The sequence below is a fragment of the Castor canadensis genome, chromosome 1, assembly GCF_047511655.1.
Source record: "Castor canadensis chromosome 1, mCasCan1.hap1v2, whole genome shotgun sequence".
Taxonomy (NCBI): domain Eukaryota; kingdom Metazoa; phylum Chordata; class Mammalia; order Rodentia; family Castoridae; genus Castor; species Castor canadensis.
In genome coordinates, this window is record NC_133386.1 from 150,800,393 (window position 1) to 150,827,976 (window position 27,584).

General features: G+C 42.8%; 1 protein-coding gene across 15 annotated transcripts in view; it reads left to right on the forward strand.

Moving 5' to 3' along the window:
* Mical2 (microtubule associated monooxygenase, calponin and LIM domain containing 2) overlaps window positions 1-26,567 on the forward strand; it is a 207,554-nt gene extending 180,987 nt beyond the window's left edge. For 9 of the 15 annotated variants that reach the window (XM_074041514.1, XM_074041518.1, XM_074041502.1 and 6 more), the window contains 5 exons: window positions 905-997; window positions 3,684-3,777; window positions 14,654-14,756; window positions 19,264-19,337; window positions 22,881-26,566. In XM_074041514.1, the coding sequence (XP_073897615.1) occupies window positions 905-997; window positions 3,684-3,777; window positions 14,654-14,756; window positions 19,264-19,337; window positions 22,881-23,065 (549 nt within the window). In that variant the 3' untranslated portion in view covers window positions 23,066-26,566. Of the gene's footprint in view, window positions 1-904; window positions 998-3,683; window positions 3,778-14,653; window positions 14,757-19,263; window positions 19,338-22,880 lie in introns of all 15 variants that reach the window. The other 6 variants (XM_074041563.1, XM_074041572.1, XM_074041580.1 and 3 more) reach the window with 3 other exon arrangements.
* Window positions 26,568-27,584: the final 1,017 nt, after the last annotated feature.

The window sequence follows — 27,584 nt, forward strand, 5'->3', positions numbered from 1 at the left end:
AGCTTCTCCTGTCTCCTGGGCCCAGGGCGCAGCAATTTCTCTACTGCCTCTCTACTCAGAAAAACTTTCCAATAGGTAGAAGTGGCTGCACCACCACTTCTCCTTTCTTTGGAGAAAGTGATGCCAGCAAGATCCAGGCATCTTTTACATGTGTTACCTTTAAATGTGATTTGAAAAATATTTTAATAAGTCCAGACACACACACACACACACACACACACACACACAAACACACACACATACCCACACACAAAACCAAGTGCTGATGATGCTGGATTTGTACCAGCAAAGTGAGGTAGGAACAGAAAATAATCTTAAGTAATCTCAAACAAGAAACACTTTCATTTGAGTCATTTAGATATATTCTCCTATTCATAGGTTTAGTTAGAGATTGTAGCCCTAACCTAGGAGATATTTAAAGGTGTTCATTGGTTTTCATGTAGAAAGTGTGTGTGTCTGTCTGTCTGTCTGTCTGTCTGTCTGCCTGTCTCTCCCAAACCCATTATTTCTGGGTAGTATGGTAGCATCCATGTAATCCCTCTCCTCAACTGAGCCCTGTCAGTACTTGATAAGACCACTCCCTACTACTACTAGTACTACACACAAGCTTCCCATTTCCTACTAGCCACAGGTGGCTACTTAAATTTACATTTATATTTAATAAAATTTAAAATTCAATGTCTGATCCACAGCTTATTTCTAGTGCCCAACAGTCCCATGCAGCTGGTTGGCATTCCTATTTCAGATCACTTCAATCATTGCAGGAAATTCTATGGGATATCATTATTCTAGAAGCTCAACCATGGCCAGGAACCATTGGAAGGAGAGGACAAAGGATCTGATGATATTTTGTAAATCTCAACCCTATTTTTCTCAGTCCTTTTTCTTCTCTTGGTTTTTATAGGAAAAGAAGACACTCAGAAGAAGAAGGAAGTTAGAAAAAGCAACAAAGCAACAAGTTAAGCAAGAAGAATTGAAAAGACTCCATAAGGCTCAGGTCAGAAAGCAACTGGAGAAGAGTGACTGGGCCAGGGGCCTGCGGGGCCTGGGAATCTGGATGGGAAAATCCTTTGGGAATTCTGTACTATATTGAGGGAGGCAGACTGGGGACAGGCTTGTCTCTCTTATCCGAGGGACAAGGTTTGTGGCCATTTTAAAGGCCCTGGCTCAAACCCCAGTGGGACTCTGGGGCCTGCAGAGCCCAGGTGTTGAGCTGGCTCACTCCCAGCCATCTTTCCATCTATAGACATGTGTCCTGCAGAGTGGGGGTGGGACAACAGCCAATGTGGCCTTGGGCATCATCCTGAAGCCTGTCTGCTCATAACAGTGACCATAGTTCAGTCTTCTACCAACTCTGTGTCTTTTCTAAACTGACAGCTATTAGGGGCCGACTCCACTTCAGAATTAGTTGAAAGAATACATATCTAGCATTTCAATATAGATTCCTGGCCTGATGATTTACTATAAACATATCTGACCAAAGTGAGCAGCCTATCTCTGTCACAGATAAGCAAAATGAAGCAGAAAGTCTAGGCATTCTCCATCTCCCTGAAAACCCCAAGCCTTGTCTTGAAGAACAGTTGGATTTTTAGGACATAAGAGATGTCCTTGAGATGACCATTCATGTTAAGCTATGTACCCTTCCATCACTTTCTCCAGTATGCTCTTTAGTTGGCTATATAATCTTATGTGTTAATCAGCTTCCCATTAGTGTGGCAAAATACCTGAGGCAAAAAACTTAAAAAGAAAAAGGGTTATTTTATCTCACAGTCTCAGAGATTCTAGTCTATGATCAGTTGGCCCTGTTGCTTTGGGCCTGTAGCAAGGCAGCACACCATGGCTGGTAATGTGTGATGGAACAACCTACTTACCTCATGGTGCCTGGAAAGCAAAGAGCAGGGTGTGGGGGTAGGCTGGGGTTCCAATATCCCCTTCAAGAACACACCCCAATGACTAACTTCCTTCTACTAGACTCACCTCCTAAAGGTTCCACTACCTCCAAGTAACATCATGGGCTGGGGACTAAGCTTTTAACACATGGGCCTTTGGGCAACATTCCAGATGCAAACAATAGCGTCCTGTAAGTTGCTTCTGAGAAGTCACTAATCCAACCTACTTTACTCTGACTTCCCAGTGACTGGCTCAGGAGCACTCATGAGACCACACCAGCCTTCTTCCATTCATGTCAAGGACAGGGACAACTCTCAACTCACCTCTGTCTATTTTCAACTTCTGAAATAGGTTTCCTTGAAACATTTCAACTTTTCCTTCTAAGAACAAAGCAAGTCTTTATGATACCAGTTGACAAACTCACACTTTCTCACTGCAGGCCACCAGTGTAATAGGAGAACTACAGTCCATTCGAGTCCTACCCTGCTAGCACCATGGAGGCCCTCCCTTTTGAATCTCTGAGAATTTCACCTTTAGTTTGTGAACCATGACCACTGTGCTGGTTTGCTTGGGCTACCATCACAAAAATACCACAGACTGATGGTTTTCTATACCCTACCAGCAAGAGAGAGGTTTATAAAGATATAATTGTCTTTAAAAGACTCAGAGAGGAAGAGGGCATTAAATTGCAAGTAGTTACAAATAGAATTCCCATCTATTTCAGATTCTTATGTTTGGGCTTAAATATTATAGCTGGAACAAGAAGAGCCAGGTGTCTACTCAGGCCCCACCATGTCTTCTTAGCACTGGAGGTGCTTCTGCTCTTGTACCCATGGTTTCAGGGGAGATTTAGAAAGATGTAGGGCTAGTGAGGAAGGGGAATGAGACAGGGTGGAAGTGGTAGAGGAGGAACACAAGTGTCCTGTCTGTCCAGACAGCTGACAGTTCCTTTAATAAACTCTGCCCGGTGCAAAGTCTGTTCTGCCAAGAGGTGTGCCTTTTAAAAGCAGAGAGAGTTGATAGAGATGAGCAAAACTTAGACAGGAAACACCTTCCCCTAACTTCCCCTCCTAATATACACAAAAGAGTAATAGCTAACAGGAAAAATAAATGGATGTAATTGCAATCCCAAACAATGATCCTAAAGTTAGTTAGTGCTAACGAGAGCACAAGCCATCCTCTGGTGAGCTAAACATATGTGTCTTGTCTTCATAATCTGCTGGTGACAAAGTCACAAGCATGTCTACAATGACAGTACCCTGGGCATCAGTCAGATGTACAAGGAAAGAAGAAGTGCCATTTGTAGCTAAGGACAGGGACAGGACAACCTGGAAAAGGCCCAGGAGCTAGCCCAGGTCTTCTATCCATCCCACCTTCTTAGAAGGTATCTGCTGCTTCCTCCTGGGAAAATAAAATATGCCTCTGAGGAGTGGCAACAGCTCTGGGCATTGTGCCATGACCATAATCCAGGAACCATGAGGACCACCCACCTAGCCCAAGAGCCCTTGTCTAAGAGGACTCTGCTACGAGTGGACGTGTTAGAGAGGACCATTTTGATGCCTACTGGGGGCAGGTTGACAGTGCCCACAGATGCCTTGTTTTACGTTACATACTAATGGGGGAAATATCAAGATCCACTGTTGGGGAACTCAGAGGTCCCCACCACTTTATCAGGGCAGTGGCATCACTAGTGACAGTGCCTCTTTCCCCTGGAGAGTCAGTGGCAGAATCGCTCCCTCACGTGCCTCTATGTGTCCAGAGTCCCCTTGTGACATGTGATCCTGGCATTGCAGGCCATCCAGAGGCAGCTGGAAGAAGTGGAGGAGCAGCAGAGGGCTTATGAGATCTACGGTGTGAGGCTGGAGAAGGCGCTGCGAGGAGAAGCAGGTATGGCATTGGCAGGTGTAGCACAGTGGGTGTGGGTCTGTGTCCATGGTCTGAGAACAGTGCTGGCCTATCCCCAGTGCAAAACAAAGAGACCTTGTTATCCTCAGGGAGTCTGCCAACACAGACATATGGCGCTACATCCAGGCTGCTTCACGCATTAGGACTCAAATTCATGGTTCAACCTGAAACTCCTCTGGCTGTTGGTCCAGCTATAGGCCTTGTAGTGGGTCACTGGTGTGCTCAGTCTTTCTTGCCTGGCGCAAATGTTTTCTGCCATTCAGAGGTTAGGATACATTTGGGAGAAATATTTGAGTGTTAATGCAATGTGAGTGGTCAATGCCCAGAGTTGGAGTCCTGCTTTCTCCCTTCACTACCTGTATGACTTGGGTCAGCCAGATGATAATAAACTTTCATAAACTTTTGTCTTCTCATCTGCAATGGACAAATAATGGTTTCCTATCTTATGGAGCTGATATAAGAACTAAAGAAAAATTATGATTCGTTTAATTGGCGCATTGCCTGGTCCATGGTAAGGCAATCAATTGTGACCATCCCACTAACTCACTGACTCTCAATGCAAGCTGAGCCTCTCTGGGAAAGACTTGCCATGTGCTGGACATCACGACCTGGGTGTGTGTAATAGGCAGTAAGTTGTCTACTGAGGGACACAGACAGGTAAATGGATAAACCCCAACCTGGTACAACATGTGCTATGCTAGGAACAGCATCAGAGGGCAATGGGAACAGAACGGAGATTACGGGGGGAGGGCAGCCATCAGGCCAGGCCTCCTGGAGAGAGTAGTGGGTAAAGATACCTGGGGGAGGAAGAGCTAGAACACGCCAGTGAAGGGAGAGATGAATGAATGGAGCCTGCAGAGACCACCACATGAAATACTTTAACAAATGAGGGGCCTGTGAAGAGTTTTCAGGTAAAACATGGTTGAAAGATATCTCAATGTATCCAACACCCTCCAGCAGTGGGAAGTCAATGAATTGGAGGGGCCCTTTGAGATTTTGGGGGTATTGTCTCTTTAGTTTTACAATATAATGCCTTTGGTCTTCTGTGTTTGGGATATAAAATGTGAAAAATCAAACACAGAACACACATACCTCTGTGCAAACAACATGTGACTTTGTTAAACAACCTAGTGAAAGGTTAAGATTTCAACTCTTTCAAAGTTTGGTCATTTGAGAATCATGACACTAGCAGTGGTAGTTCCAAAGCTCACACAAAGTCATACTGCGAAAGTGTGAGCAATGCTTCCACAGTCCTGCAAGGGCAACCAAGTGACTGCCCAGAGGCTTCAGCTCAGGAGCCAAGTAGCTCATTTGTCACTAGCTGGAGGTAGACTTTCCCCCTCTGTGCCTCAGTTTCCTTGTTTGTGAAGTAGGAACAATGATTATACAAATTTGTGGTGAGGAGTTGCTAAAACAACTTACGTGAAAGCCTTAGCCCAGGGCCTGGCATGGAAAGGATGATTAATCAGTATTTATTCCTTTTCTTACTAAAATACACTGTGTGTTTCCTTGTAAAGAGAACCTGCATTGGATTTTCATCAGAAGTTGGCTTCAGTACAAAAACGATGACTGTTTCTTGCTGTTTGAACTGAGAGTCATGGCCTGTCTCTCCAACTACTTTGGGAACTTTTGGCAAAGTGAACTGCTCTTGTTTGGTGTTTGGTAACATTCCCAATCAAGGAGGCTCTGGCATTTGTCGTGAACAGTTTTCTAAATGCAATGAGGGCCTTAGAAAAGGAAAGGATACACCACAAAAATTACAGCATGTTTGAATTTACCTCTACCAATCCATGGTGACCTGTGGCGTGGTGAGAAAGTAGACTTGTAAGCTTCAAAGAACCCTGTGTTTAAATCTGTTCCAGTCCATTTAGGCTGGGTAGACCTAGGAAAATAGCTTAATATATAAGATTCCTTATCAGGAAAAAACAGAGACAATAATCCTTACATTCTGAGGTCATTTTCAGAATCGGGGTATTGGTGGCAAAGTATCTACCAGAGTGTCTACTATAGGTAGGCTTTAATAAACACTACTTAGTATTATTTTACTAAATATCATTAAACATCCACAGAAGACACTTTAAAAGAGATATCTACCTCTGTAACCTTTACTGCTTGAAATTTAAATTATAGATACCAATTTTAAAAGCTTCTTCTGAAAATCTCCCTCCTCCCCAAATGTAACAAAAAAAAAAAAAAAGAAAGAAAGAAAGAAAGAAAGCTATTTTGAGACATACCTAAAGAAATCCTACCAGCTGACCAGGTTTTCAAAGGTGGGCCAAATCAGTCAGAAGATAGATCCCATTCATTCTTATTATATCTATGGTAATTTAATTCCTCTGTTAAAGTTTACTTTTTCTGCTTGAATGTCCTTATGAGGGTGACAGTCACAAATCAATAAGGGGGCTAGAGATGAAAAGAGTCGAGTCACAGAGTGTGTCCTCAAAGGAAACCAAATGGAAGGTCTGCAAGCCAGACCATCAAAATTAATACACTCTAACTTGTAATAACATTTGTGCAATAATGATATTCCTTTGCGATTCAGCATCCTCCCCAGTCCCTTTAAGAGACTGCCCTGTTGTTTAATGAATGACCAATGCTTATTAGGTTAAGTTGTATTTGAGCTGGCCTGTGCTGCTCCGGTTCAAGTGACTTAATGGGAATTATTTAATAGGTATTATTAGGATAATTAGAAAATGATCACAGTTAGGCAATAATATTGAGCCATAAAGGTTGTGAATAACCAAATTTAGAGACAGGCCTGCAAACAGGAGTAGCCTGCGACAGTTAGGCAACGCTCCTCTAATAATTACGTGAGCTGGTCTGAAAGGGTCTTTTGTTCCTGAGAATTATTCATTAGTGGGCATTGAATTAGAAGACCATGCGGGGGTGCAGGCTGAGGGCCGTGGTGGCTGATGAGCAAAATGAGGCTTTGATGAGCTCCTAATTGTCGTGACAACAATTCCTGCTTTCTTTTTTTCCAACAGTTAGAAACAAGTTCCCCCGCCCCCCAGGATGGGTTTTTCCCCCATTTTGTCCAGGAAAGGGAAACAAAGAAAAGCCTAACAATCCACCCCGAAGAGCAAACCATGTTTCACAGGGTGTGTGCATGTGCATGTGTGTGAGCCTGTGTACACACGTATGTGTATCTGTGTCTGTGCATGCATGCATGCATTTGTGTGCACACGTCATGCATGTCTGCATGTGTGTGTGTGTGTGTGTGTGTGTGTGTGTGTGTGTGACAGGTGCCTCTGACAAAGGCTGCCCAGATGACGGACCAGGCTATGCAGGGCCTGATCCCCGTGGGCCCCACAACCTCTGTGAGAAGACCAGGCCCGGCTTTATCGCAGCACTGTTTGCTACCTACTGGTCTGTTGGATGTCATTGTGGTGGTGAGTGCTATAAACTGAGGCCACCGAATGCCCCAGTTGAGCAAGAGACCACCGTTCAAACTTCGATGGTCTAGATGGCAGAATCTGAGCTTTCTTCCCATATCTGGAGGCAGATGAAGTCTGACGAAAACTGGGAGACAAGTGAGAGAAGAAAGGATTTATCCCCAGGGAAGACAGAGGAGAATTTCTTCCTCCCTTAGTTGACAGAGTGAATAAGCTTATTCACTCTATGAACTGGCTTCTTGCCTGATGGTTTCTCCTACAGAATGAGGGGTTTACAAAGACAAAACAGGATGCATGTGGCTGCCAGCAGGGGGAAACAGAAGCACATGTTGTTACCAGAAATCTCAAGAAAAACCTTAGCCAGGAAGCAGGAAGTAGTTTGACTTCCACTCTGTGGTTTTCATCTTGACTGTGGCAGAGAAACAGAAGGAATAATACTTTCCTGGATCATGTAAGAGTGAGGAGTTCTGGAAAGAGCACAGGCACTAGAGTGAGACACTCCTGCATTTGAATCTTAATGTCTCCATTACACTGTAATTACCTTTCTGCCGAATTTTCCTCATCTGTAAAATGGGACTAATAATACCCACCTCATAGGGAGGACATGAAGAAAGGAGTGAATGTTATAATGTTAGTAAAGCACCTGAAAAAGGGCCTAGCATATAAGTAAGCGTTCAAAAAAGATCAATCCACTATTTTTCCTTTTATATCTCTATGATCATAAAACCTAGCTGGTGGTGAGGCATGGTGGCTCATTCCTTTAATCCCAGCCACTAGGGAGGGTCAAGGTTCAAGGACAGCCCAGACAAAAAAGGTAGTAGGACCCTATCTCAAATAACAAAAAGGGCATGGAGGTTCATGCCTATACTCTCAGCTACTTGGAAAGCAGAGATAGGAGAATAGTGGGCTGAGGCCGACCCCAAGAAGAAACAAGAGACATTATCTGAAAAATAACTAAAGCAAAAAGGGTTGGGGGTGTGGTAAAGCACTTGCCTAGCAAGCATGAGGCCCTGAGTTCAAACCCCAATACCACAAAAACTCAGCTGGGAAGTTAAGAATTTCTCAAATTATATTCATTTGTTTGTTCATTCATTCTCATTCATTTATAACTATATTTCCTAGATAAGATTGAGATTTAAGATGGTTTCTGTAAGTATGAATTTCACATGCTTGGTCCATAAGGAATCTCAGTGTAAACTGGGTGTAGTGGTGTATGCCTGTAATCCTATACTTGGAAGGCAGAGGCAGAAGGATTGCAACTTCAAGGACAGTTTGGACTACACAGTGAGTTTCAGACCAGCCTGGATTACACAGCAAGACCCTATCTCATATCTCAAAACAAAACAACAACCAAAAAAAGACTCTCAATGTAGACTTTTATTAACCCCCAATAAAACAAGAGCAATTCAATTCGTAAAAGCAGTTCAATAATGAGAGCAGAGAGCTTTGGTTTGGAGGCATGTCTCTTTGACAGTCTGCCGTAATTTAGGAATGGATTTGAGGTAATGGATAGCCTTTACTCTACCTTCCATACTTATTTGTTCTCTGAATGTACCAAAAGATAGCTCAAGGTTACACATGTGGCTAGTTATTGTGCCTTCACAGGTCAGCAAAAGGGAAAGAGTTGAGAGCCCTCCATGATACTTGAGGAGTCTGAGTGTTCATGTGACTATAAAAATGGAGCAATGAGTAATATTTTTTCACATAATAAAATGGGATATTGTCAGAAAAGAACTCTAACCTTATAGAGTTACTCCTGGGAGGAGTAACACAAATCCAAAGTTGAATGAAGCAAGCAAGGAGTCAGGGTTTGTCACAACTGTATAGATGCTAAAAGTAACCAGTGAGAGTCAGCCCATCAGGGAAAGGGCAGGCGCCTCAGCATAGTGGCAAAATCTGACAGTATGAAGTATTTGCCAAGGACGAGGAATAAGGGTACCATCATTCAATGTCAAGAATAAATTGTCACACTTTGGAAGACCATTTGGCTTTATATTTCAAAGCTAAACATTTGATACCCTACACCACAAGAACTGCATTCCTAAGTGTATCTCCCAGAAAGAGTTGCCCACATGGACCAGAAGACACATGAGGATTTTCATAGCAGCATCACTCACAATACAGAACAATAAGGACAACCCAGGTATGTATTACCCAGAAACTAGGTGCTGTGACTTAGTCATACAACTAAATACACACACCAAAGAAAATAGATGAGCAACACAGCTGCAACCTTTACAATACAATGCTGAATTTAAAATGAGCAAGTTATAAAAGGCTACGATGATATGATGCCATCTCAATAAAACTTAAAAGCAAGAAAAGTTATTTTTTAATGGTAAACACTATGTAGTTAAAAACAAAACAAAAAAAACAGAGTAGTTTAAAAAGGAAGAAGTAGGGCCAGGCACTGGCAGCTCACGCCTTTAATCCTAGCTACTTGGGAGGCTGAGATCCAGGGGATCACAGTCCCAGACTGGAGGTGGGGGTACCATGACATGTCGTGAGATCCTGTTTCAACAGAAAAGGCTGGGTGGGACTGGTGGTGCATGTACCTATCATCACAGCTATAGTGGGAAGCACAAATAGGATTGAGGTCCAAGCCAGCCTGACAAGAAGCATGACCCTATCTCGGAAATAACCAGAGCATAAAAAGCTGGAGGTGTGGCTCCAGCAGTAAAATCTCTGCCTGGTAAGCTCAAAGTTCTGAGTTTAAACCCCAGTACCATCAAAAAACCTTTTTTTAAAGGGCTAGAATTGTCTTTTAGTGGCAGCCCCGAAAGGAACCATGAGCTAGCTACCAGCTTCCTGGGATTGTCAAGATTAAATCAGGCCAGATCCACAGCAAGGCTTCCTGGGTTATTACTGTCATATGTAAGGAACCTGTGGGAGGCCGATGCACCCCGAGCTCTGGGTACTGAAGAAACTTAAATGAAGCAAGCCAGTGGATAAGCACTGGAGCTGAGAGCTGACCAGCAGAAAACAAAAGGCAGAGGCTGTACTCCAGCAAGTCTGGGGGAGATGCCACACACAGTGCTCCTGGGGATCTGGCCACTAATGCTCATTAAATGTCCCCTTAATACCTCAGATCATTAGTGAGAATGTCAAGTGCATTAACAAAATTGCAGCAAACACCAAACGAGGACTTCTCACAGATTCTAAGAAAGGATAATCACATGTAAAGAATTCGTTATGAACCAGACAGCAAAACAAGACTCAACTTGGAAAACCACTCAACAAAAACAATCAGAGAAGTATTCTGCAATACCTACAAAGGAAAATGCTTTTTTAAAAAAGTGACTTTAAAGAGCAGATTGTTCATTTGTTCTGACGCTATTTGTTCAGAATAAAAAACTACTAACTTATATGCCAGTCTCCTGAGGTAAGCAGGGACTGAGATGTACCAGGCTTGGTGATTTGAACCTGATTGGGCAGTCATTGAAGAATTTGAGCAAGGAGTGATATAATTTACTTTGAATTTGGAGAGCTCTGTTGGACAAGAGTAGGTCAATATGAATGACTCTATTAATAAAAAGTTGTTTTGTGTTGAGTTTTAATTATTTCACCATAGCAAATGGGATACTTACATTTAGTCTAGGAAGAGGCACAGAGCAAATGAATTGCTGGTTGACAGAAGACCGAGCACAGGGAGAGGAGGAGTTGAACAACTAGCTGTGTATTCCCGGGCTGAGGCCACTTGCCTCTGGTCACACAATTCTAACTGCAACCTGATTGCAGATGGAGGAGTCACAGCCATGTCCCAAAAGAGTTCTCAGTCCAGCAACCCTGGAAGCAGTGCCAAGCACTCCACTAAGCATTTTACACAAATTATCTTACATAGTACCCCCAACCAATAATGCGAGACAGTACTGACCACACCCCCATATCCTACAGGGGGAGGCTGAGGCAGAGACATGAGGTTACTTGGCCAATGTTGCACATTTGTAAGTGGCAGGACCTGGCCTCATTGATCCGAAAGTCTGTGTCCACTTCACTCTACTGCACCTATGGTCAGGGCAGTGCTCTCTAGACTTCATCAGGACCCACAAAGACAGAATGTGAAGGGTGACAGTGAATTGTTGGAAATCTTGGAGGAATGTCTTAGTGTATTACTGAATTAAGACAGACAGCCAGGAGCCAGTAGCTCACACCTGTAATCCTAGCTACTCAGGAGGCAGAGATCAGGAAGATCGCAGTTCAAAGCCAGCCCAGAAATAGTTCATGAGCCCCATCTTGAAAAAAAACATCACAAAAATAGGGCTGGTGGAGTGGCTCAAGATGCAGGCCTTGAGTTCAAACCCCAGTACCATGCAAAAAAAAAAAAAAAGAAGAGAAAAAAGAAAAAGAGGACCCCTGCACCAGATGCTTTGGAAAGGCAGATTCCCTAGGAATCTGCACAAGGAATCATGTCCAGCGATCCTCCAGAGTGACTGACTGCTGATGAAAGGAAGGCTCTAAAAAATGAGCTGCGGCCAATAAACTTGCAAATTATTCCACTGATAAAAGAAAATTAAAATAAGTGATTCAGTTCAACTTGTATTTGCTCAGTACATGTCAGTGGAAGGCAGTGTGGCAGCACAGGGAACTCTAATGGGCCAGATTTTAGAGGGACACATGAGATAGACATGCCACCAGGATAAAAGCCTGGCTAGTCCAGTGGGTGTCATGCAGCAAAGAGGCTGACTTTGAAAAACAACCACCAAAACCACTCAAAAGACAGCAAAATAGTGCTTTACAGCTTTTTCTTTTGGATTGGGAACAAGGAAAGGTTAGGTCCAGGGCTGTGTCAAATGGTATAATCTTAGATGGTAAGGACAGGCAGAATTTTCAGCACTCAGCTTTTCTTTTTTCTCTATACAGAAAATAATCCCTAATCTAGAAACATTAAACAAATATCTAGAAGAGAAATTGAATCTGGATAGATGATAAAATAGGAGAGCTGTAATTCAGGTTCCTAAGTTCAGGTGAAAGATGGTATATAGAAAAGTGTCTTCAACGCATCATTGCTCCATCAAACCAATTAAGCCCCTGCTGCTGTAATAATGTACAGATATGATCTTAGTGTTGGGAAACTTAAGGAGCATTCCAAAACTAAAAGACTAGAGCATAATACATTTTCCACATTTCATTTGGCAAGGAAACATGAACTCTGATCTTTGTCAAAATTCTAGAACACAGTATTGAAGAAATAGCCTCTAGAAGAAATTTATAGATTACTAGGAACCACTGGTGTTTACTATGGAGCAGTGAAAAGTGAAAGTCATTTCCTTTTTTTGGGTGAAGTTTCAAGGTTTGTAGTGCCAGTGAACATGGCAGATGTTGTGGGACTTGATTTTAGGAAATTATTTTGTTATCAAAGTTTCCTTTAACAGCCTCATGGACAAGATATAACCATATGTGGTAGGAGATTCCCACTGGGTACATTTAGAGTCAGCTCAACTAAGTCTGAGAAAGGTCTCCAATTATGGGCCAGATGTCTCTGCTCTTGGTTCAATGCCATCTGACATTTTGTTTTCCAATGTCACATAAAGGTACAGGATGCTCGTTTTTAATTCTACAGAAATTCCAGACTAGAGAAATGTGTCTGTTGGATAAAATAGTCAAAAGATTTTCTCATAATGAGACAAAATAACCAGGATGGTTATAAAGAAGACGCATATGAAGTCTTGAATTAGGTTAAGAAAAAGATCAGTTGCACAAATAAAACATAATTACCACTGCACCATCACTATTGTAGGAAGACTGGAGTTCATTTGTGAGTTAATAAGAGCCCGTGACCAGGGCTGCTAAAAAGACTTCTGCAGGATGAAGGTGTGAGAGGGTCTCCCTTCCTCCTCTGTATTTCTGGAATGCTTTTTGTTGCTGTGTTGTGACCGTTTTCTAGTGCTTTATTCTATTCTAGCTCTTTGAGTCCATCTGATTCAAAAGATTATCTGACAATATTTTTTAGGTAGGTGCTATGCCTTACTGTCTTCAAATTTCTTATGATATATAATATATTATAATATATTGCTGTATCCCAATCCCTAAGATAATATCCAAAACACAAAGGTACTTGATAAATAGGTGTTATTGAATGATGAATGAATGAATGAATGAAAGACCAGAAGGCAGGGCCTGTATTCTAGCACAGGTTTGCTCACAAAAGGCCTTGCATAAAAAAAAATCTCATTGGGCCCCACTTTCCTTATCAGCAAAAAGATGGTCAAGGAGACAGGAAGAAAAAGGAGCTGACTTTTCTGGGTTACTTGCTGTGGACAAGGCAATGTGCTGCAGGCATGATTTACTTTACATGGCTACTTGGAGGGAAGAAGAGAACTACATAGCTGTGAAGAGTACAGGTTTAGGATAGGCACACTTAAATCCAAGTCCTAGCTCTACCACCTCCTAAATGTGAACTTGGGCAAGTTCCTTTACTCTTTTCAGCCTCCGTTTCTTTAGCTATTTGGGTGGTAGTAAGAGAATGTACCGGTGAGTTTATTGTGAAAGTTAAATGAGACGTGTATACAAGGTACATAACCTGTCACCTCATGATTGCAGCATGATAAATAGTAACTCGTTATTATTATATTATGCATAGATCTTATTATTCCAGTTTAACCAATGAAGAAGCAAAGGCTTGAGTTACACAAGTTTCCAAAGGTCCCACAAATCTCCTGTCTGCATTGTTTTCCCCTCTGCCCAGAGAACCCTCCAGTGCAAATCCTTCTAGAACAGTCATGGGCTTTCCCATACAATGGGTGTTTGCATCTCAGGTTCAGTGTTAAAAAGTTGCCACTATGTAGCTGCTTCTCAGCTGTGCCCAGATCTTTACATTTTAGTATGTAAAAACACTTAGTATCTAACACCAAGTATCTAAAATGCAGTATTAACATGATTATTCTTCTGTTTTATAAAGGTCATGATCTAAGCTGTAAGAATATGTGGATGTAACTTTCTCCCCATGAGACTCAAACCTAATTTCATTTTTTTTCATTATGTGGCTTTTCTTTGGGCAAAAAAAAATCCAAAATGCCAGTCACCATCCTCTAATCAAATGTGGTATGAGCTTCCCTGACCCATAAAGGGACCACACACCACCTGGGCTCTCCATAGGCATTTGATTTGGGGAGAAAAAGAAGATAGTAACCAGCAGTTAAGACTTCTTTGGTGGAGGATGTATATACCTTAAGTTTTCTGGAGGACAGACAAGTAGGCAGGAGGAAGGTCCTTTGTGGTGGGTCGTTATCACAGGCATATGGAGCTGAAGGAATCATGTCCTATGTGCCCAGGAGGACCTCCCTCTAAGGCATGCACAGGTGGTTTCATTTGTCATGCCCATGACCTTGAGGCATCCACAGGGTGCCAGGAGCTGCTGCCTGCTGAGCTCTTCTTGCCACAAACATGGCCCGATAAAGTGGCTTCAAAGCAGTTTGATCATGGGGAGAGAAATGCCAATCTAACCCATTTGCCATTGATTTCTTAAGCAGATTCAGGGACACAAGATGAAGCACAGCTTTTGCAGGAATGGTTTAAGCTGGTGCTGGAGAAGAATAAATTAATGCGATATGAGTCGGAGCTACTAATCATGTAAGTAAGACAACACAGATAACAGTGAGTCCTAACAGCAAAGAGTGGGAGCGGGGATGCTCACTGTCCTCGGCTGAAGTCCCAGGATTTTTCCTCTTTGTGCATACAGAATAGTGATTGAGGCAAATTGGTATTTTATGTCTTGCATATCATGTTGACATTAGCACAAAGAATCTTTAGTTGTCTGTTCTCTCTGCACAGTGCTATGGCTGAAATAGATTTCAGGTAATGGGTCAGGAGCTGGAGCGAATTTAGCCCCTTCCTGGACACCACGCCTGCAGTGGGGATGGTTATGTCCAGCCTCTGTGTGTGAATCATGGGAAGGGTTTCGTGACATCTGCCTGGCCACTTCCTGGTGACTTTAAAGGAATGGGGGTTGAGATCTGACTGGCCACCCTCTGTGGCCAAGGGCTTGCAGTCTGATTGAAAGGTCAGAAAGATGAACCTCATCACACTCTTCTGAAAAAGTTGAAGGTCACTGTACCTGTCACTGCTCTGGAGGGAAAGAAAGTAACAGTTAATGTAAACCAACTAAGTGCCACACATTGTGCTGAGAGCTGTCATTTATGTGGTCTTATTTCATTCGCTCCTCTTTTGGGTGGCTTTTGAGGGATCTACTAATTATTAGCACTCTTCTGTGCCTGAGGTCTAAACCAGGAAATAAGACAGGTCAGTGGACAGGTCAGCAAGAGAGCTCACATGGCTGAGCAGAAGACCCCAGATGGGCTTGTGAACTTTTGCAATTTCTTAGGACTGCAGTAACAGATCACCACCAAGTGGATGATGTCTCTCACAGTTTGGAAGCCTGAAGTTCAAATCAGGGTGTTGAGGGAGCCACGTTCCCTACAAAGGCTCTAGGGAAGAACCTCCCTTCCCATGTCTACTTCCTGTGGCTCCAGGTGGTTCTTAGCTTGTGGCTGCATCATTCTGGTCTCTGTCTCTGTCCATCTCCACAGGATCTCCCTTGGGTATCTGTGTCATCTCCTCTCCGGCCTTTTCTAAGGACACTTGTTAGTGGGTTTAAGACTCTCTGGGAGGGGGTGGGGGCAGGGGGGAGAAATGAACCAAGCCTTGTATGCACATATGAATAATAAAAGAAAAATGAAAAAAAAAAAAGACTCTCTGGGATAAACCAGAATGTAACTATCTCAAGGCCCTTAATATCTAAAAAGACCCTTTTTCAAATAAAGTCACATACACAGATTCCAGGATGTAGACACAACTTTTTTGGAAGGGAGGCACACCATTCAAACTATGATACTAACAAAACCCCAGAATTAGACATATCTACCAGGTAGTGGACCGACCTGCTCTGTTGGGGAAGTCTTTTATTCTGGACCCCTGGATCTCATCAAAGGTGACAGCCCCAGAGATGTTTGACAATGGCTGGAGATGTGTTTGGTTGTCACACTTGGGTGCTGCTGCTGACTGATATCATGCAGGTCAAGACCAAGGATGCTAATCCTCCTACAGTGCAGAAGACGGCCCTCTCCTTCCACCAACAAAGAATTATCTGGCCTAAAATGTCAATAGTGTCAATGTTGAAAAGCCCCAACCAAGACCTACACAAGGCCAGAGTAATTGAAAACACATATTTGCTGAAGAGAGGCTGGGCTTGGGAGAGAAAGGGAGACGTGAGCTGGGCACATCTATTCTATTTTCCCCAAATTTATCTGAGAGTGTGGAAGGGTGGGACTGGCAGAGGAAGCCAGGAGTTTCACTTGCTGAGCTCTATGGACTTGGAAGAGGGTGCCAGGAATGGCATAGAGGGGGTCCTCACCACGAGTCATTTATTCCCTTGCAATTTGTGAAGTTCACACACATACTGAGACCCAGAGCAATTAAGTAATGTGTTCATACCTACATGACTACAAAACCTTTTTTATTGGTGTATATTAATTGTACAAAGGGGTTTCATGGAATATGCCCACCCATATATAAGGTGCTTTGATCAAATTCACACCTTCTATTTCTTTCTCATTCCCCCTCCCCTTTTGTTAATTTTAATGGGTTTCATTGTCCTGTTTTTACGCATACATGTGATAAATTTCAATTGTGTTCCCTCCCTCCCTCACCTGTCACTTTCTCCCCTCTCACTGGTTCGCCGTCCCCCAAACACTCTTCCTTTTACATTCTTGTCTTTTTTTTTTAGGTCTGGATCCCATACATAAGAGAAAACGTGATATTTATCTTTCTCAGGCTGGCTTATTTCACTTAACATAACAATCTCCAGTTCTATCCATTTTCCTGCAAATCACATAATTTCATTCTTCTTCATGGCTGAATAATACTCCATTGTGTATATATACCATATTTTCTTTACCCATTCATCAGTCAATAGCCACCTAGGCTGATTTCATAGCTTTTCTATTATGAACAGTGTATAAAGTTATTTTTAATACACCATACTGTCTGGGTTAGGGCCAGGTCTGAATTATGGCAACAAAAATTTATTAAACACATAGTCTTTGCTTCAGACTATGCTTGGTTCTATGGAAATATGTATAAGGCCACTGTGCCTGTCTTCTAGGATCTTGTGATTTCTGGGGAGAAAGGTAAACAAACACATAGCACAATAGTGATTTAAAGAAAAAAAAACAAATCTATGAGAACTCCTTGAAGGTTTTCGGGGGCATCAGTTGTTGTCTGCCTGCTATGACTATGCGGGAGAGATGTAGGCGCTGCTACCATGGGCTAGTGGCCATGGCTTCCTAGCTAGTACACTGGCAGGGGACTTTCTCCTCCAAAAGAGGCCAAACAGGAGAATTGGGACATGTGTGCTGGACAGAGGCAGGTTGAAGGATAAGGTTTTATTTGAAGAAAGCCCTGGACGAACAATAAGAAATGTCTTAGATTGGCATGTCACTTCAGATCCTTTGGGAAGCAAAGGCCAAGACAGAATCAGAAATACAAGAGCTTCACTGGGGGAAATGCCTGAGTCAGATAAAGGGAAAGGGGAACAGGAGTAAGAAGGAAGTCTCTGGACCCCACTGCAGCTCTGACTTTTGAAAAAGGAGAGGAAGAAGGATGGAGACTTGAACAGGAGGAGCCCAGGTGCAACGCAGCTCAGCCAGGCCAGTGAGAGATCAGAGCAAAGATTACCCATCAGAGGAATTTCATGGTCCAGCTCTCATAGCTCAGTGGTGCTCAGTCATTGGCTGGAAGCCGCCTGGGGACAGAATGCCCTCTGCATGACATCGAAGGAGATTCTGTAGCAGGCTTATACTCTTTTTAAAGGAAGGCCTTAGCAGTCCACCTCCTTTCGTTCCCACAGATGGCTAAGAGACCTTCAGTGTCAGTAACAAAAGGCAGGATATTGAACAAGGCAGGCACCTTGGTCCAAGTAGTAGTAGTAGTAATAGTAAAAGTAATGGCAACAACAGTGCATAGTAAGGTGACACCACCACTCATCACAGGTGCACAGGTAGACTACAGGTCAAGACAAAGTGGACAAACTGTCTGACCAGGACAAACCCAGGCATCTGTCCCCAGTCCTCAGCCCGTTCAGTGAGTCTAGAGCAGTGAACACCCTTGACTCACTCTCTTCTCTCAAGCATCACTCTCTTAGTTTCTGTGATGCTGCATTACTTTTTTTATGCTTCCAACATAGGGTTGCTTCTTCCCTGGCTCCACCTCTTCTGTCTGACTTCTACATATAGGAATCCCTGGCTTCTATCTTCAACCCTTTTCTTTCTCTATAGTCTCTTTTAGGGCTCGCATAACTCCAACTCTAGCTTCTTTATATTGCCACATCTGCCTAGGTCCTTATTTCTCCCAAGAACTCCAGAGTGATGTTTGGGAGTTCCCAGCACTGCATGGGTTGGCACATAGGGACCTGACATACACACTGGGAGTTAGGCAGGTGCTCTACCACTTGAGCCATACCCCCAGCCCGTTTCACTTTTGTTATTTTTCATATAGGGTCTGGCTTTATGCCCAGGCCAGCTGGACTTTGATCCTCCTAGTTATTCTTCCTATCTAGCTAGGATGATAAGTGTGTGCCTAGTTTTTATTGGTTGGAATTGGGTTCCATGGGCTTTTTTGCCTATGCTGCCCTCGAACTGCCATCCTCCCAATCTCTACCTCCCAAGTAGTTAAGATTATACACATGAGCCACTGTGTCCAGCTAGAAGTGATTTTTGAAGTCTTGTTGTACCTAAAAGGAGAAGAGTTTCGGATGATCATTGCTTTCCCCCTAGACCATTCTAGAGACTTCTATGCTATTCCCTTACCCCAGGTCTGTCCCTAAATGGTGCCCTGGCTAGCCTTCCAAAGGGTGTATGAGATCACTTCATAACCTTTAGCTGCTCAAGTCTAGCACATCTCAGCAATCTTTCTAGGTACTTCCAAGGATCCTTGAATTAGTGAAACTTCTCTTTTAGAGATATTCTAACATCCCAGGGTTAATAAGGAAAAAAAGAATGCAGTACTTACTATCAATGGGTGTCTCATCTTTATTTCTACACAAATTCCTCATATTACAGTTTGCATATTTTCTCATACCTAGGGCCCAAGAACTAGAATTAGAAGACCATCAAAGCAGACTGGAGCAGAAATTAAGAGAGAAAATGCTCAAGGAGGGTGAGTATAGTGACCTGACTTGGGCCCTTCATAACCTAAATACTTAAAACGTATTTCCCCAGAAGGATACTTGAGCAGAGCATGCGCCAAGTCCCAGACTGGGGTGCTCTTCCTGTCCTGCACAGTGGAGTAGGCAGTCTGCCTTTTGCCCACAGCACAGCAATTCCCCACTTAGGTTCATTCATTCAGGCTGTGAGGGCAGCACTCCCTCCATCCCATGTGCCAATAGGAACTGAAATATTTCCAGGCTAGGCTGGAATTTACCATGCAACCCAGACTGGCCTTAAACTCACGATCCTCCTGTCTCTGCCTCCCGAGTGCTGGGATTACAGGTATGTACCATTATGTCAAGGTAGAACAAAGTCATTTATTCACTTACTCTTCCACTTATCCATCCATTCATTTAGCAGACATTTGTTGAGAACCTAGCGTGGGCCTGACACATGGCGAGGAGCCCCCGTGGAGTTTGTGATCTCATCCAGGAGACCAATACCCAGAGCTGTAACCACAGTACAGAGAGGACCATAAGAGATATGTTGAGAACACAGAGAAAGACACTAGAGACTGCAAAGGAACATTCTACCCCAGCATGGGCTGGACCAGGGCATCACATATGAGAAAATCATTCCACTGTGAAGGAGGAACAGTGGAAATAAGCTTAACTGACATGATGTACTCATCTGTGCATTCACTGGCTTCAACCAGACAGGCATACCACTCTTTTGTGCCTGTGTGTTTGTGGGCAAGGTCCATGAATGACTTTCCTACATAGGTCTAAAAGAACAAGTTAAATATCACCTTTCTATCTCATAGACTAACATTGCACCAATCTGGCCACAGGGCAAGCTTTTAGTCTATATTAGACATCATTGACAATTTTACTTAAGTATTTTGTCCCCATTTTACAGGTTAGAAAACCAAGTCTCAGGGAGCTTAAATAGCATCCTCAAGGTAAGTGATAGGATTTAAATTTAGGAACGGACCACAAACTCAGGGTTTCCTTTTTTCCCCCTCCATTTGGAAGTGATTTGTGCAGACTGTTTATAGGAACAGAATTCTATTTCTAACAAACCCTTAAAAAGAAACACACTGTATAGAACTGTTAAAAGTGGTAAATAGGGCTAAGCATATAACTCAGTGATACAGCTCAAGGCCTTGGGTTCAATTCTCAGCTACCAAAAAAAAAAAAAAACTGGTATATATACGTCTCTTATTTGTCTGAAAGAGTTCAGATAGGTCCATCTATGACAAGCCTAAACTGAGAGGAAAAATTTTAAATATTTCTTGTTGTTCATTAAATAAAGAATACCAATAATGGAATATACCTAAATTAACAAACCATAGTGTATAATCTGACTTATATATCTGGTAAAAATGTGAAACTTTCAGTCTTGGCATATTAAAATAAATACTACTGAAGACTATTAGGTAGCTTTGATTTTTTTTTTTTAATTCTTGCTAAGAACTGAAAGTCTAACATATATATCTCATATATTTGATACATATATGTCTCATATGTACGAAAACAAAAAAAGAAGTTTCGACATTTTATCTATAGCTGAGCTCATCTTCCACACATGCTTCCTCCTGGCAGCTATCAATGAGAAAAATAAGAACTCTTTATCCTTCTCTGGTAAACTTGGTCTGATGCAATCATTTAAATAGTCCTTGTAGGACGTGCTTGGTCTCTGTGGGATGAAAATACTCAAGTTCTGTGTTTGTCCCAGGAGTGTCTGTCAGGTAAGAGGAGAGAGAGCTTTGTGGTCCTGTGGCATAAGGAGTCTGCATGGGGGTGGAGGGTAGGGGTGCTCTGACTCATGGAGTCCCAACACAACTGTGTCCCATCATCAGACTGCCATTCTCCTGATGGCACTTGCAGGGAAGCCATGTGGCTGGCTTCACCCATAGCCTGGCCAAGCCCTTGGCTCGCTTTGGAACTGGGTGGTGTTCCCTGGCTCACCCCGCCTTGCCTCAGCACATGCTCTGAGCAGCATGGCCAGACAGTTCGCCATATCGTCTCTGCATGGGGCCATGTCACTCCTCCATAGGGGGCCTGGTGGCAGGCCCACAGACCAACTCCTCATGGTGGTTATAGGACAAGTGGGCACCTCTCTGCCCACTTGGGAACCCCCTGCAGGCACTTCCCTGCCCAACCAGGAGTTAATGCCCATGTCCCACATAGGGGTGCCCTTCCCAGCTGTCTTCTGCTCAGAGTGGAACCCAGGGCAGGAAAGAGTCCACCAAATGATGTAAGATATTTCCTGCCTGCTTTGCAGTTTCCAGAGCCCAGGATGGAGAGACAGGAAGGGACACAGGACTCTGGTCCTCCACCTCTTCTGCCTCTCTCTCATCCCTCTCACAAAATGTGATGTGCAAAGGGAATAGGGCTTCTCTATTTCCCTTTCATCACATCTACTTGCTTCCTGAACAGAGCCAGTAGGAGACAGTGTCACCTTCTCCCCTCTGGGATGGGGCTCCAGTCTGGTCCTCGGTGCATAGATGGGAAGGGCTGAAAGAACATAGAAAGGCTTCTTCCATGGCAAAAATCTGGTTGGCAATTCTCAGTCTGTCTTTAAAATCTTGTGTTGAGCTGGGGTGTAGTTCAGTGGTAGAGCCCTTGCCTAGTATGTATGTGGCCCTGGGTTTATCCCTAGCACTGAGGGGAAAAAAATCCCATGTCTGAAAGTCATTATCACCTGCTTCCTACTCTCTCTCTTCCTTCTGTAACAATCCAATCTCCCCAGGCAATTGTATGCCTCAGACTAATTAGAAAGGGAGGGTTGTGCTCTCAGAAACCTCACCCTAGGATAGCCATGACAGTCATACCCTCACTTTGCTTCTGTGTAGTCCAAAGGTTACAACTTGACTAGGCATGAGAGTGCACACCTGGTAATACCAGCTCTTGGGAAACTGAGGCAAGAAGCCTGAATTCAATACCATCCTGATCTACCTACCCTGTCTCAAAAAACCAAGGTTTAGGGATGTAGCTCAGTAGTAGAGTATTTGCCTAGCATGCGTGAGGCCCTGAGTGTAATCCCCAGCAACACACACACACACACACACACACACACACACACACACACACACACGTATAATTTGTCATTAAGTACAAATGACAAAACTATTCTTGTTATTGAAATAGTAGCCACTGATGTTCCTTAGAAACTTCTCTCATAGATTTCTTTGCTGTGGCTCAGCTAAGTTATAGAAAGCAGCCTTTGCAATAGTCTGTTGGTTTCCTTCTTGGGTGGGAGTGGGGATAGTTTGGGGGTCTTGGTAGGGTGTAGCTGTATTAACTTCTTTTTCTCTGCCACTGCCACTGCAGACATATTGTCAAGATGAAATCTGAGCTGACACCTATACAAAGCACCCAACTCTCTAATCTGTGGCTTGAAGGGCAGTTCCTTGGTATTAAATTCATTTCCTGGTTTTCTCCATTGAAATCACAGAGCAGAACAACCAAGAATGCCCAAGACAAGAGCTCCCCTGGGCCCAATCTCACCTGGGGCCTGATGTTTTTCTTTTTTCTTTTTTTTTCTTTAGACAGCCAGAAAGATGAGAATGACCTAAATGAAGAAGAAGAAATACTCACTAAGATGATGAAAGTGATTGAGCAAAGGGACAGACTCGTGGATTCCTTAGAGGAGCAGCGCATCAAAGAAAAGGCAGAAGACCAGCACTTTGAAAGTTTTGTCTTCTCCAGGGGCTGTTCGCTGAGCAGGACATGAGGTGCCCCTGCCTCCCCCTGATGTGAGACCAACACACCACTCTTTCTTTCCCTGAAATGGAAACTATGCCCTACTATGTTTTTTAAAAATCAAAATTCTCTTATGTGTACTACAACTTCCTAAGAAACTACAGTGAAAAAAGCACAGACTTTTGAAATAGGCAGTCAAGGTCAGCCTGACTCTCAGACTGCAGATGTACTTGGCAATGATCAGACACTGTTTTCCCTAGGAAGTTCCACAAAAACTTGACTTTCCTGCTGCTTTTATCGTTCTTCTTCCTAATTCATTGAGTTACATGTTTTAAGACTTTTAAGAAGCTGCCTTTTCATTAATACATCCATATTTGTCTTTTTTGCATGGATGACCGGTTTCCAAATGTCAGAAAACGGGCAGCAGGAGCTTAAAGATTAGGTTAATATTTAAATTGTGTATCTAGAGAAAGAGGAGAAACCTTGAGATTACTGATTACATAAAGCAAATAGTGCATATAGCAGGTGTTAATTCAATCCAGGGTGAATTTAATTTATCAGGTGTATTTATAAGCCTTAATATAATATACATAAGTGATGAGAATTTAATAGAACATTTGAACCTTAATTTTATTCTTAAAAAAAGAAAAAAGGAAATAAAACTTTAACTTCCTACTGGCAGGACTGCTGGTTTTTGCCAGATCCTGTTGGCTTAGAAAACCTTTTGTTCCCACAGTGCTCTGCTTATAACCCCCGAAACATAATGACAGATGCTTTTCGAAAATGATTTCGAAGTGTTTTTTGAACAATTGTTGGTGATGGCAAAAAGAGAAAGTTCCATTTGTTGATAAAACATCGGTGAGACTGGTGCTGCAAAAACTGACACACTAGGTACCAGAAGAGGCGTGTTTCTCAATAGTCATTGTCATCTTAGGCCCACGCAATGTTCCTGATTCTCCCCAGGGACTTCTCAGGACCACTTCTGGACAAGGACAGAACCACTTCTGACTTCCAGGTAGAGCCGAAGGCAGTGACCCCATTTATCCAACCCAAATTGGGTCATGGATTTTTTTTTTTAATGGCATTTATCAGATGCAAAGAAAGCTGGTGGGTGGAGTTTGTGTGTTGACATGCTGGGCTTCGGGGGTGTTTTCACCATGCCTATTTGGACCAATGAAGTCAAGATTCAACACAGTGATGTGTTGTCATAAAATATTTGATTGTCCTTCAGTGGGATTCTTTGAAGATTTAGTCTGTTATTGACAAGACAGACTATAGAACTCTTTGTTGTATATCTGGCCACTCATTTCTGCAAGTATTTAAATTTGTCATTAGACAAAAGTGCTTTGCGACACTTGACTCTGACTTGAGGCCAAATTTTTCTTGTTCTGATTTGACTCACTAACCACTTCTGTCTGAAATGCTGCCTGTGTGCACTGATCTGGCCAGCTGAGAAGCCAGAAGTGAGATGCATACAGACTTCCCAAGCCAGCCAATGTTTTGGGTGGAATTTAAACACAACTTTTCCATGGCAACCAAGTTTGTTCTCTTCCTTCCTTCCTTCCTTCCTTCCTTCCTTCCTTCCTTCCTTCCTTCCTTCCTTCCTTCCTTCCAGTGTCTTGAATCCTATTATTTTGGAATATGTGGAGACCTCTTTTTGTCTACCTACCTACCTATAAAACTGTATCACTTCTGGCTATTTATTTTATTTATTTGTATATTTAGTGGAAATGTGATTTCCTCATAATTCTGTTTTTCAAGTGTTATAATTTGGAGAAGACATTTTAGCACTAGGATACTGGCATAATAAGCTATTTAATATACAAGTAACCCAAGTATTTGGGGCAATAAATTGTGTAGTATTAAAGATATATTGAACTCATCACAATAACATTTTCAGCCACCAGACATCTAGAAGTACAAATATGGATGCACAAGAATGTTAATTCATTTTAAGAAAGAAATATATAGTCTCTGTTTTCATTCTAAAGTATGAAGAATTGGTCAAACCCAGTCCTTCCTGCCAGCTAGATAAAAATGCACTGTTTGATGATATTTGCATATATTTAATGGATGGTGCTCAAGTGTGTAGTATCTGGCTGTTATTGTGCACAAGTATTACTTCCTGCTTGTTTCAATTTGTTATATTTTCAACTAAAAGAAAGATTCTCCAAAAGGGCCAGAAAGAAGGTGAATTAGCCTTTTCACTTTTTCCACAGACTAGGTTCTGCGGTTTAAGACTTAACCTTATCTAGTCAAATTTAAAAATATAAACCTCATATTTAACAGTTTTCTACCTATGCTGGCTTTCAATGATACTGAAAAGCCATGTCAATGATATTCCCAAAAGGACACAAGTATTCTGGCTGTTGAACTGCTTAAAATGTTTCCAGTGCTTACAATGGAGAACTTAACATTGTACATTTGGAGACAGTTTACTTGTATCCAGTGTGATCAGGATTATGATGAAAACTCAGAGCCTTCCCTGCCCCACAGAAGAGCACCAGCAGAGATGGTCAAGGTGAAGCAATGTAGGGCTCTGAACAGGAACATCAAGTTTCAGTTTCACGTCATATTTCACAGCTTCCAAATTAAGTCAAAGGGCCTATGATAGTTCTAAGCTCAGAATTTCGCTTGAATTGGACCAAGAGGGCAATTCTTAGGTGTGCTGTTCACAACCACTCTCTGAATGACTGTGGGGTTCTTCAGCCCTGTGCTAGATGCTAGGATACAGAAAGAATAGTAATCTTTCTTCTACCGCCAAATAAATACAAAGATCAAGAAATAACTACCACCCCCAAATACAAGGATAAAGAGCTACTTTTTATAAGCTCCAATCTATTCTACTCACGTTTATCTCAAGCTTGAAGACTTATATCTTCTATTATTATAGCGCTTCTTTGGCAATAAAAATAAGTGCGTGTATCTAAAACTGTGAAAAATAATATCAGGTTGTACTGTTTGATTCAGACCTTGACTTTGGCAGCGTTAGGCTGCTTGGAATCAATCAATGCTGAGATGCAGCATGTTAATTGCAACTGAGAAAGGAAGTGGCAGGTGTTTCTAACTCTGATGAGTTGCAATGAAATTGATGTTTTCTGCGTTCAGGGAGGCAAATGACAATTCAGTAATGTCTCTCTTCCCAGGAAGCAGATTTACAGGCTTTTCCTTCCAAACTGAAAATGGCAGCATGCCCCTCCCAGGTGGCTGATCAGAGAACTACCTCAGCAGGGCAGAGGTGGCAGGGGGCAGCTGGCACCACCACATGAACAGAGAGAGTAGTAGTCACTGGATGTGGGGAGCTTAAATGTGGAAGTTGATTGTCCACAGAAGGTTCGAACACAGGGGAACGTGTACTATTTCACCTACTGTTTATCTTCTAACCTCACCGCTGAGAAGCTTGTGAAAGATTAATTTGCTCCAACAATTGGGAACTATTCATGTGGATGGAAATGTGTTATAAGTGTACTGCTCTAAATACTGAAAAGAACCAAAAATAAATGGTTTTGTGTCTCACGAATCAAAACATTTTCACATGGGCTTGGTCTGGCTCCTCTGAGGGCAGAATTCATTTCATCTCTTTCTTCTCAGTGAAAGAACCTGGACAAAGCTTTGATTTCATGTGGGAGTCTGTGAATTAATGTGGGATGTTTTATTATACCCAGGCACCTGGAAGGATTTACCTGAATCCCTTCCCATTAGGTTCAACCGGGAGGAGGAGCAGAGGTGGTTCACCTTAGGTGCTTTCTCTAAACAAAGAAAGCTATTTTCAGGACTAGGGAAGGGAAGGGCTGGGACTGGCCCGAGTCCTCAACCTCTCTGTACCTGAGAAAGGCTGATCTTGGATTCCACTCACTCACCAGCTCTGCACAGAGCTGGCCTCTTCCTTCAACTCATGCTCTTCCAACATCGAGTGTGTTTTTCCTCTGCTCTTAACCCCAGTGTGTGCAAATTTGTACACGGTAAGGCAATGCACCAGAATTGCCACTTCAGGTTAATCAGGTGGTCAGTGCACACTAAATCCCCTCTGTTTGAAAGCTTTTGTCTCATCAACTATTTAAAAGGATTCACTTTTTCACTGAATGAATATCAATGAAAAATGTACACAATTGCTCCTGTTTTGCAAGCATCGACCTGCCAAGGGAAGGATCCCAGGAGAAGCCAGCCACCTTTGATGCAGCTTTACCAGTTTTCCTTGGGCACCTGCTGGGGCTCATCTGCCCTCTTCCTCCTCCTGAGCTGCAGATGCTCAGCCTTTCCACACCTGTGAACTGCAGCTCACCTTCCGGAGTCTTCAAGGCAGTTGGGTAATTTCATGCTCACTCCCTCTCTCAGCTCATTTCTAGGAAAAAAAAAAAAAAAAAAAGCAAACAGATGTGTAAGGTCCTGGGTTTGAACCCCAGCACCACAATTAAACAAACAAACAAACAAATAAATGAGTAAAATGGCAAAACCAGTGGCATCACAGCTCCCCAGGGGAACCCCTGGGGACCCAATCATGGTGATAGCTACTGTGAACTCAGCTCTTCTCACCTGGCAGGGGCTGTAAT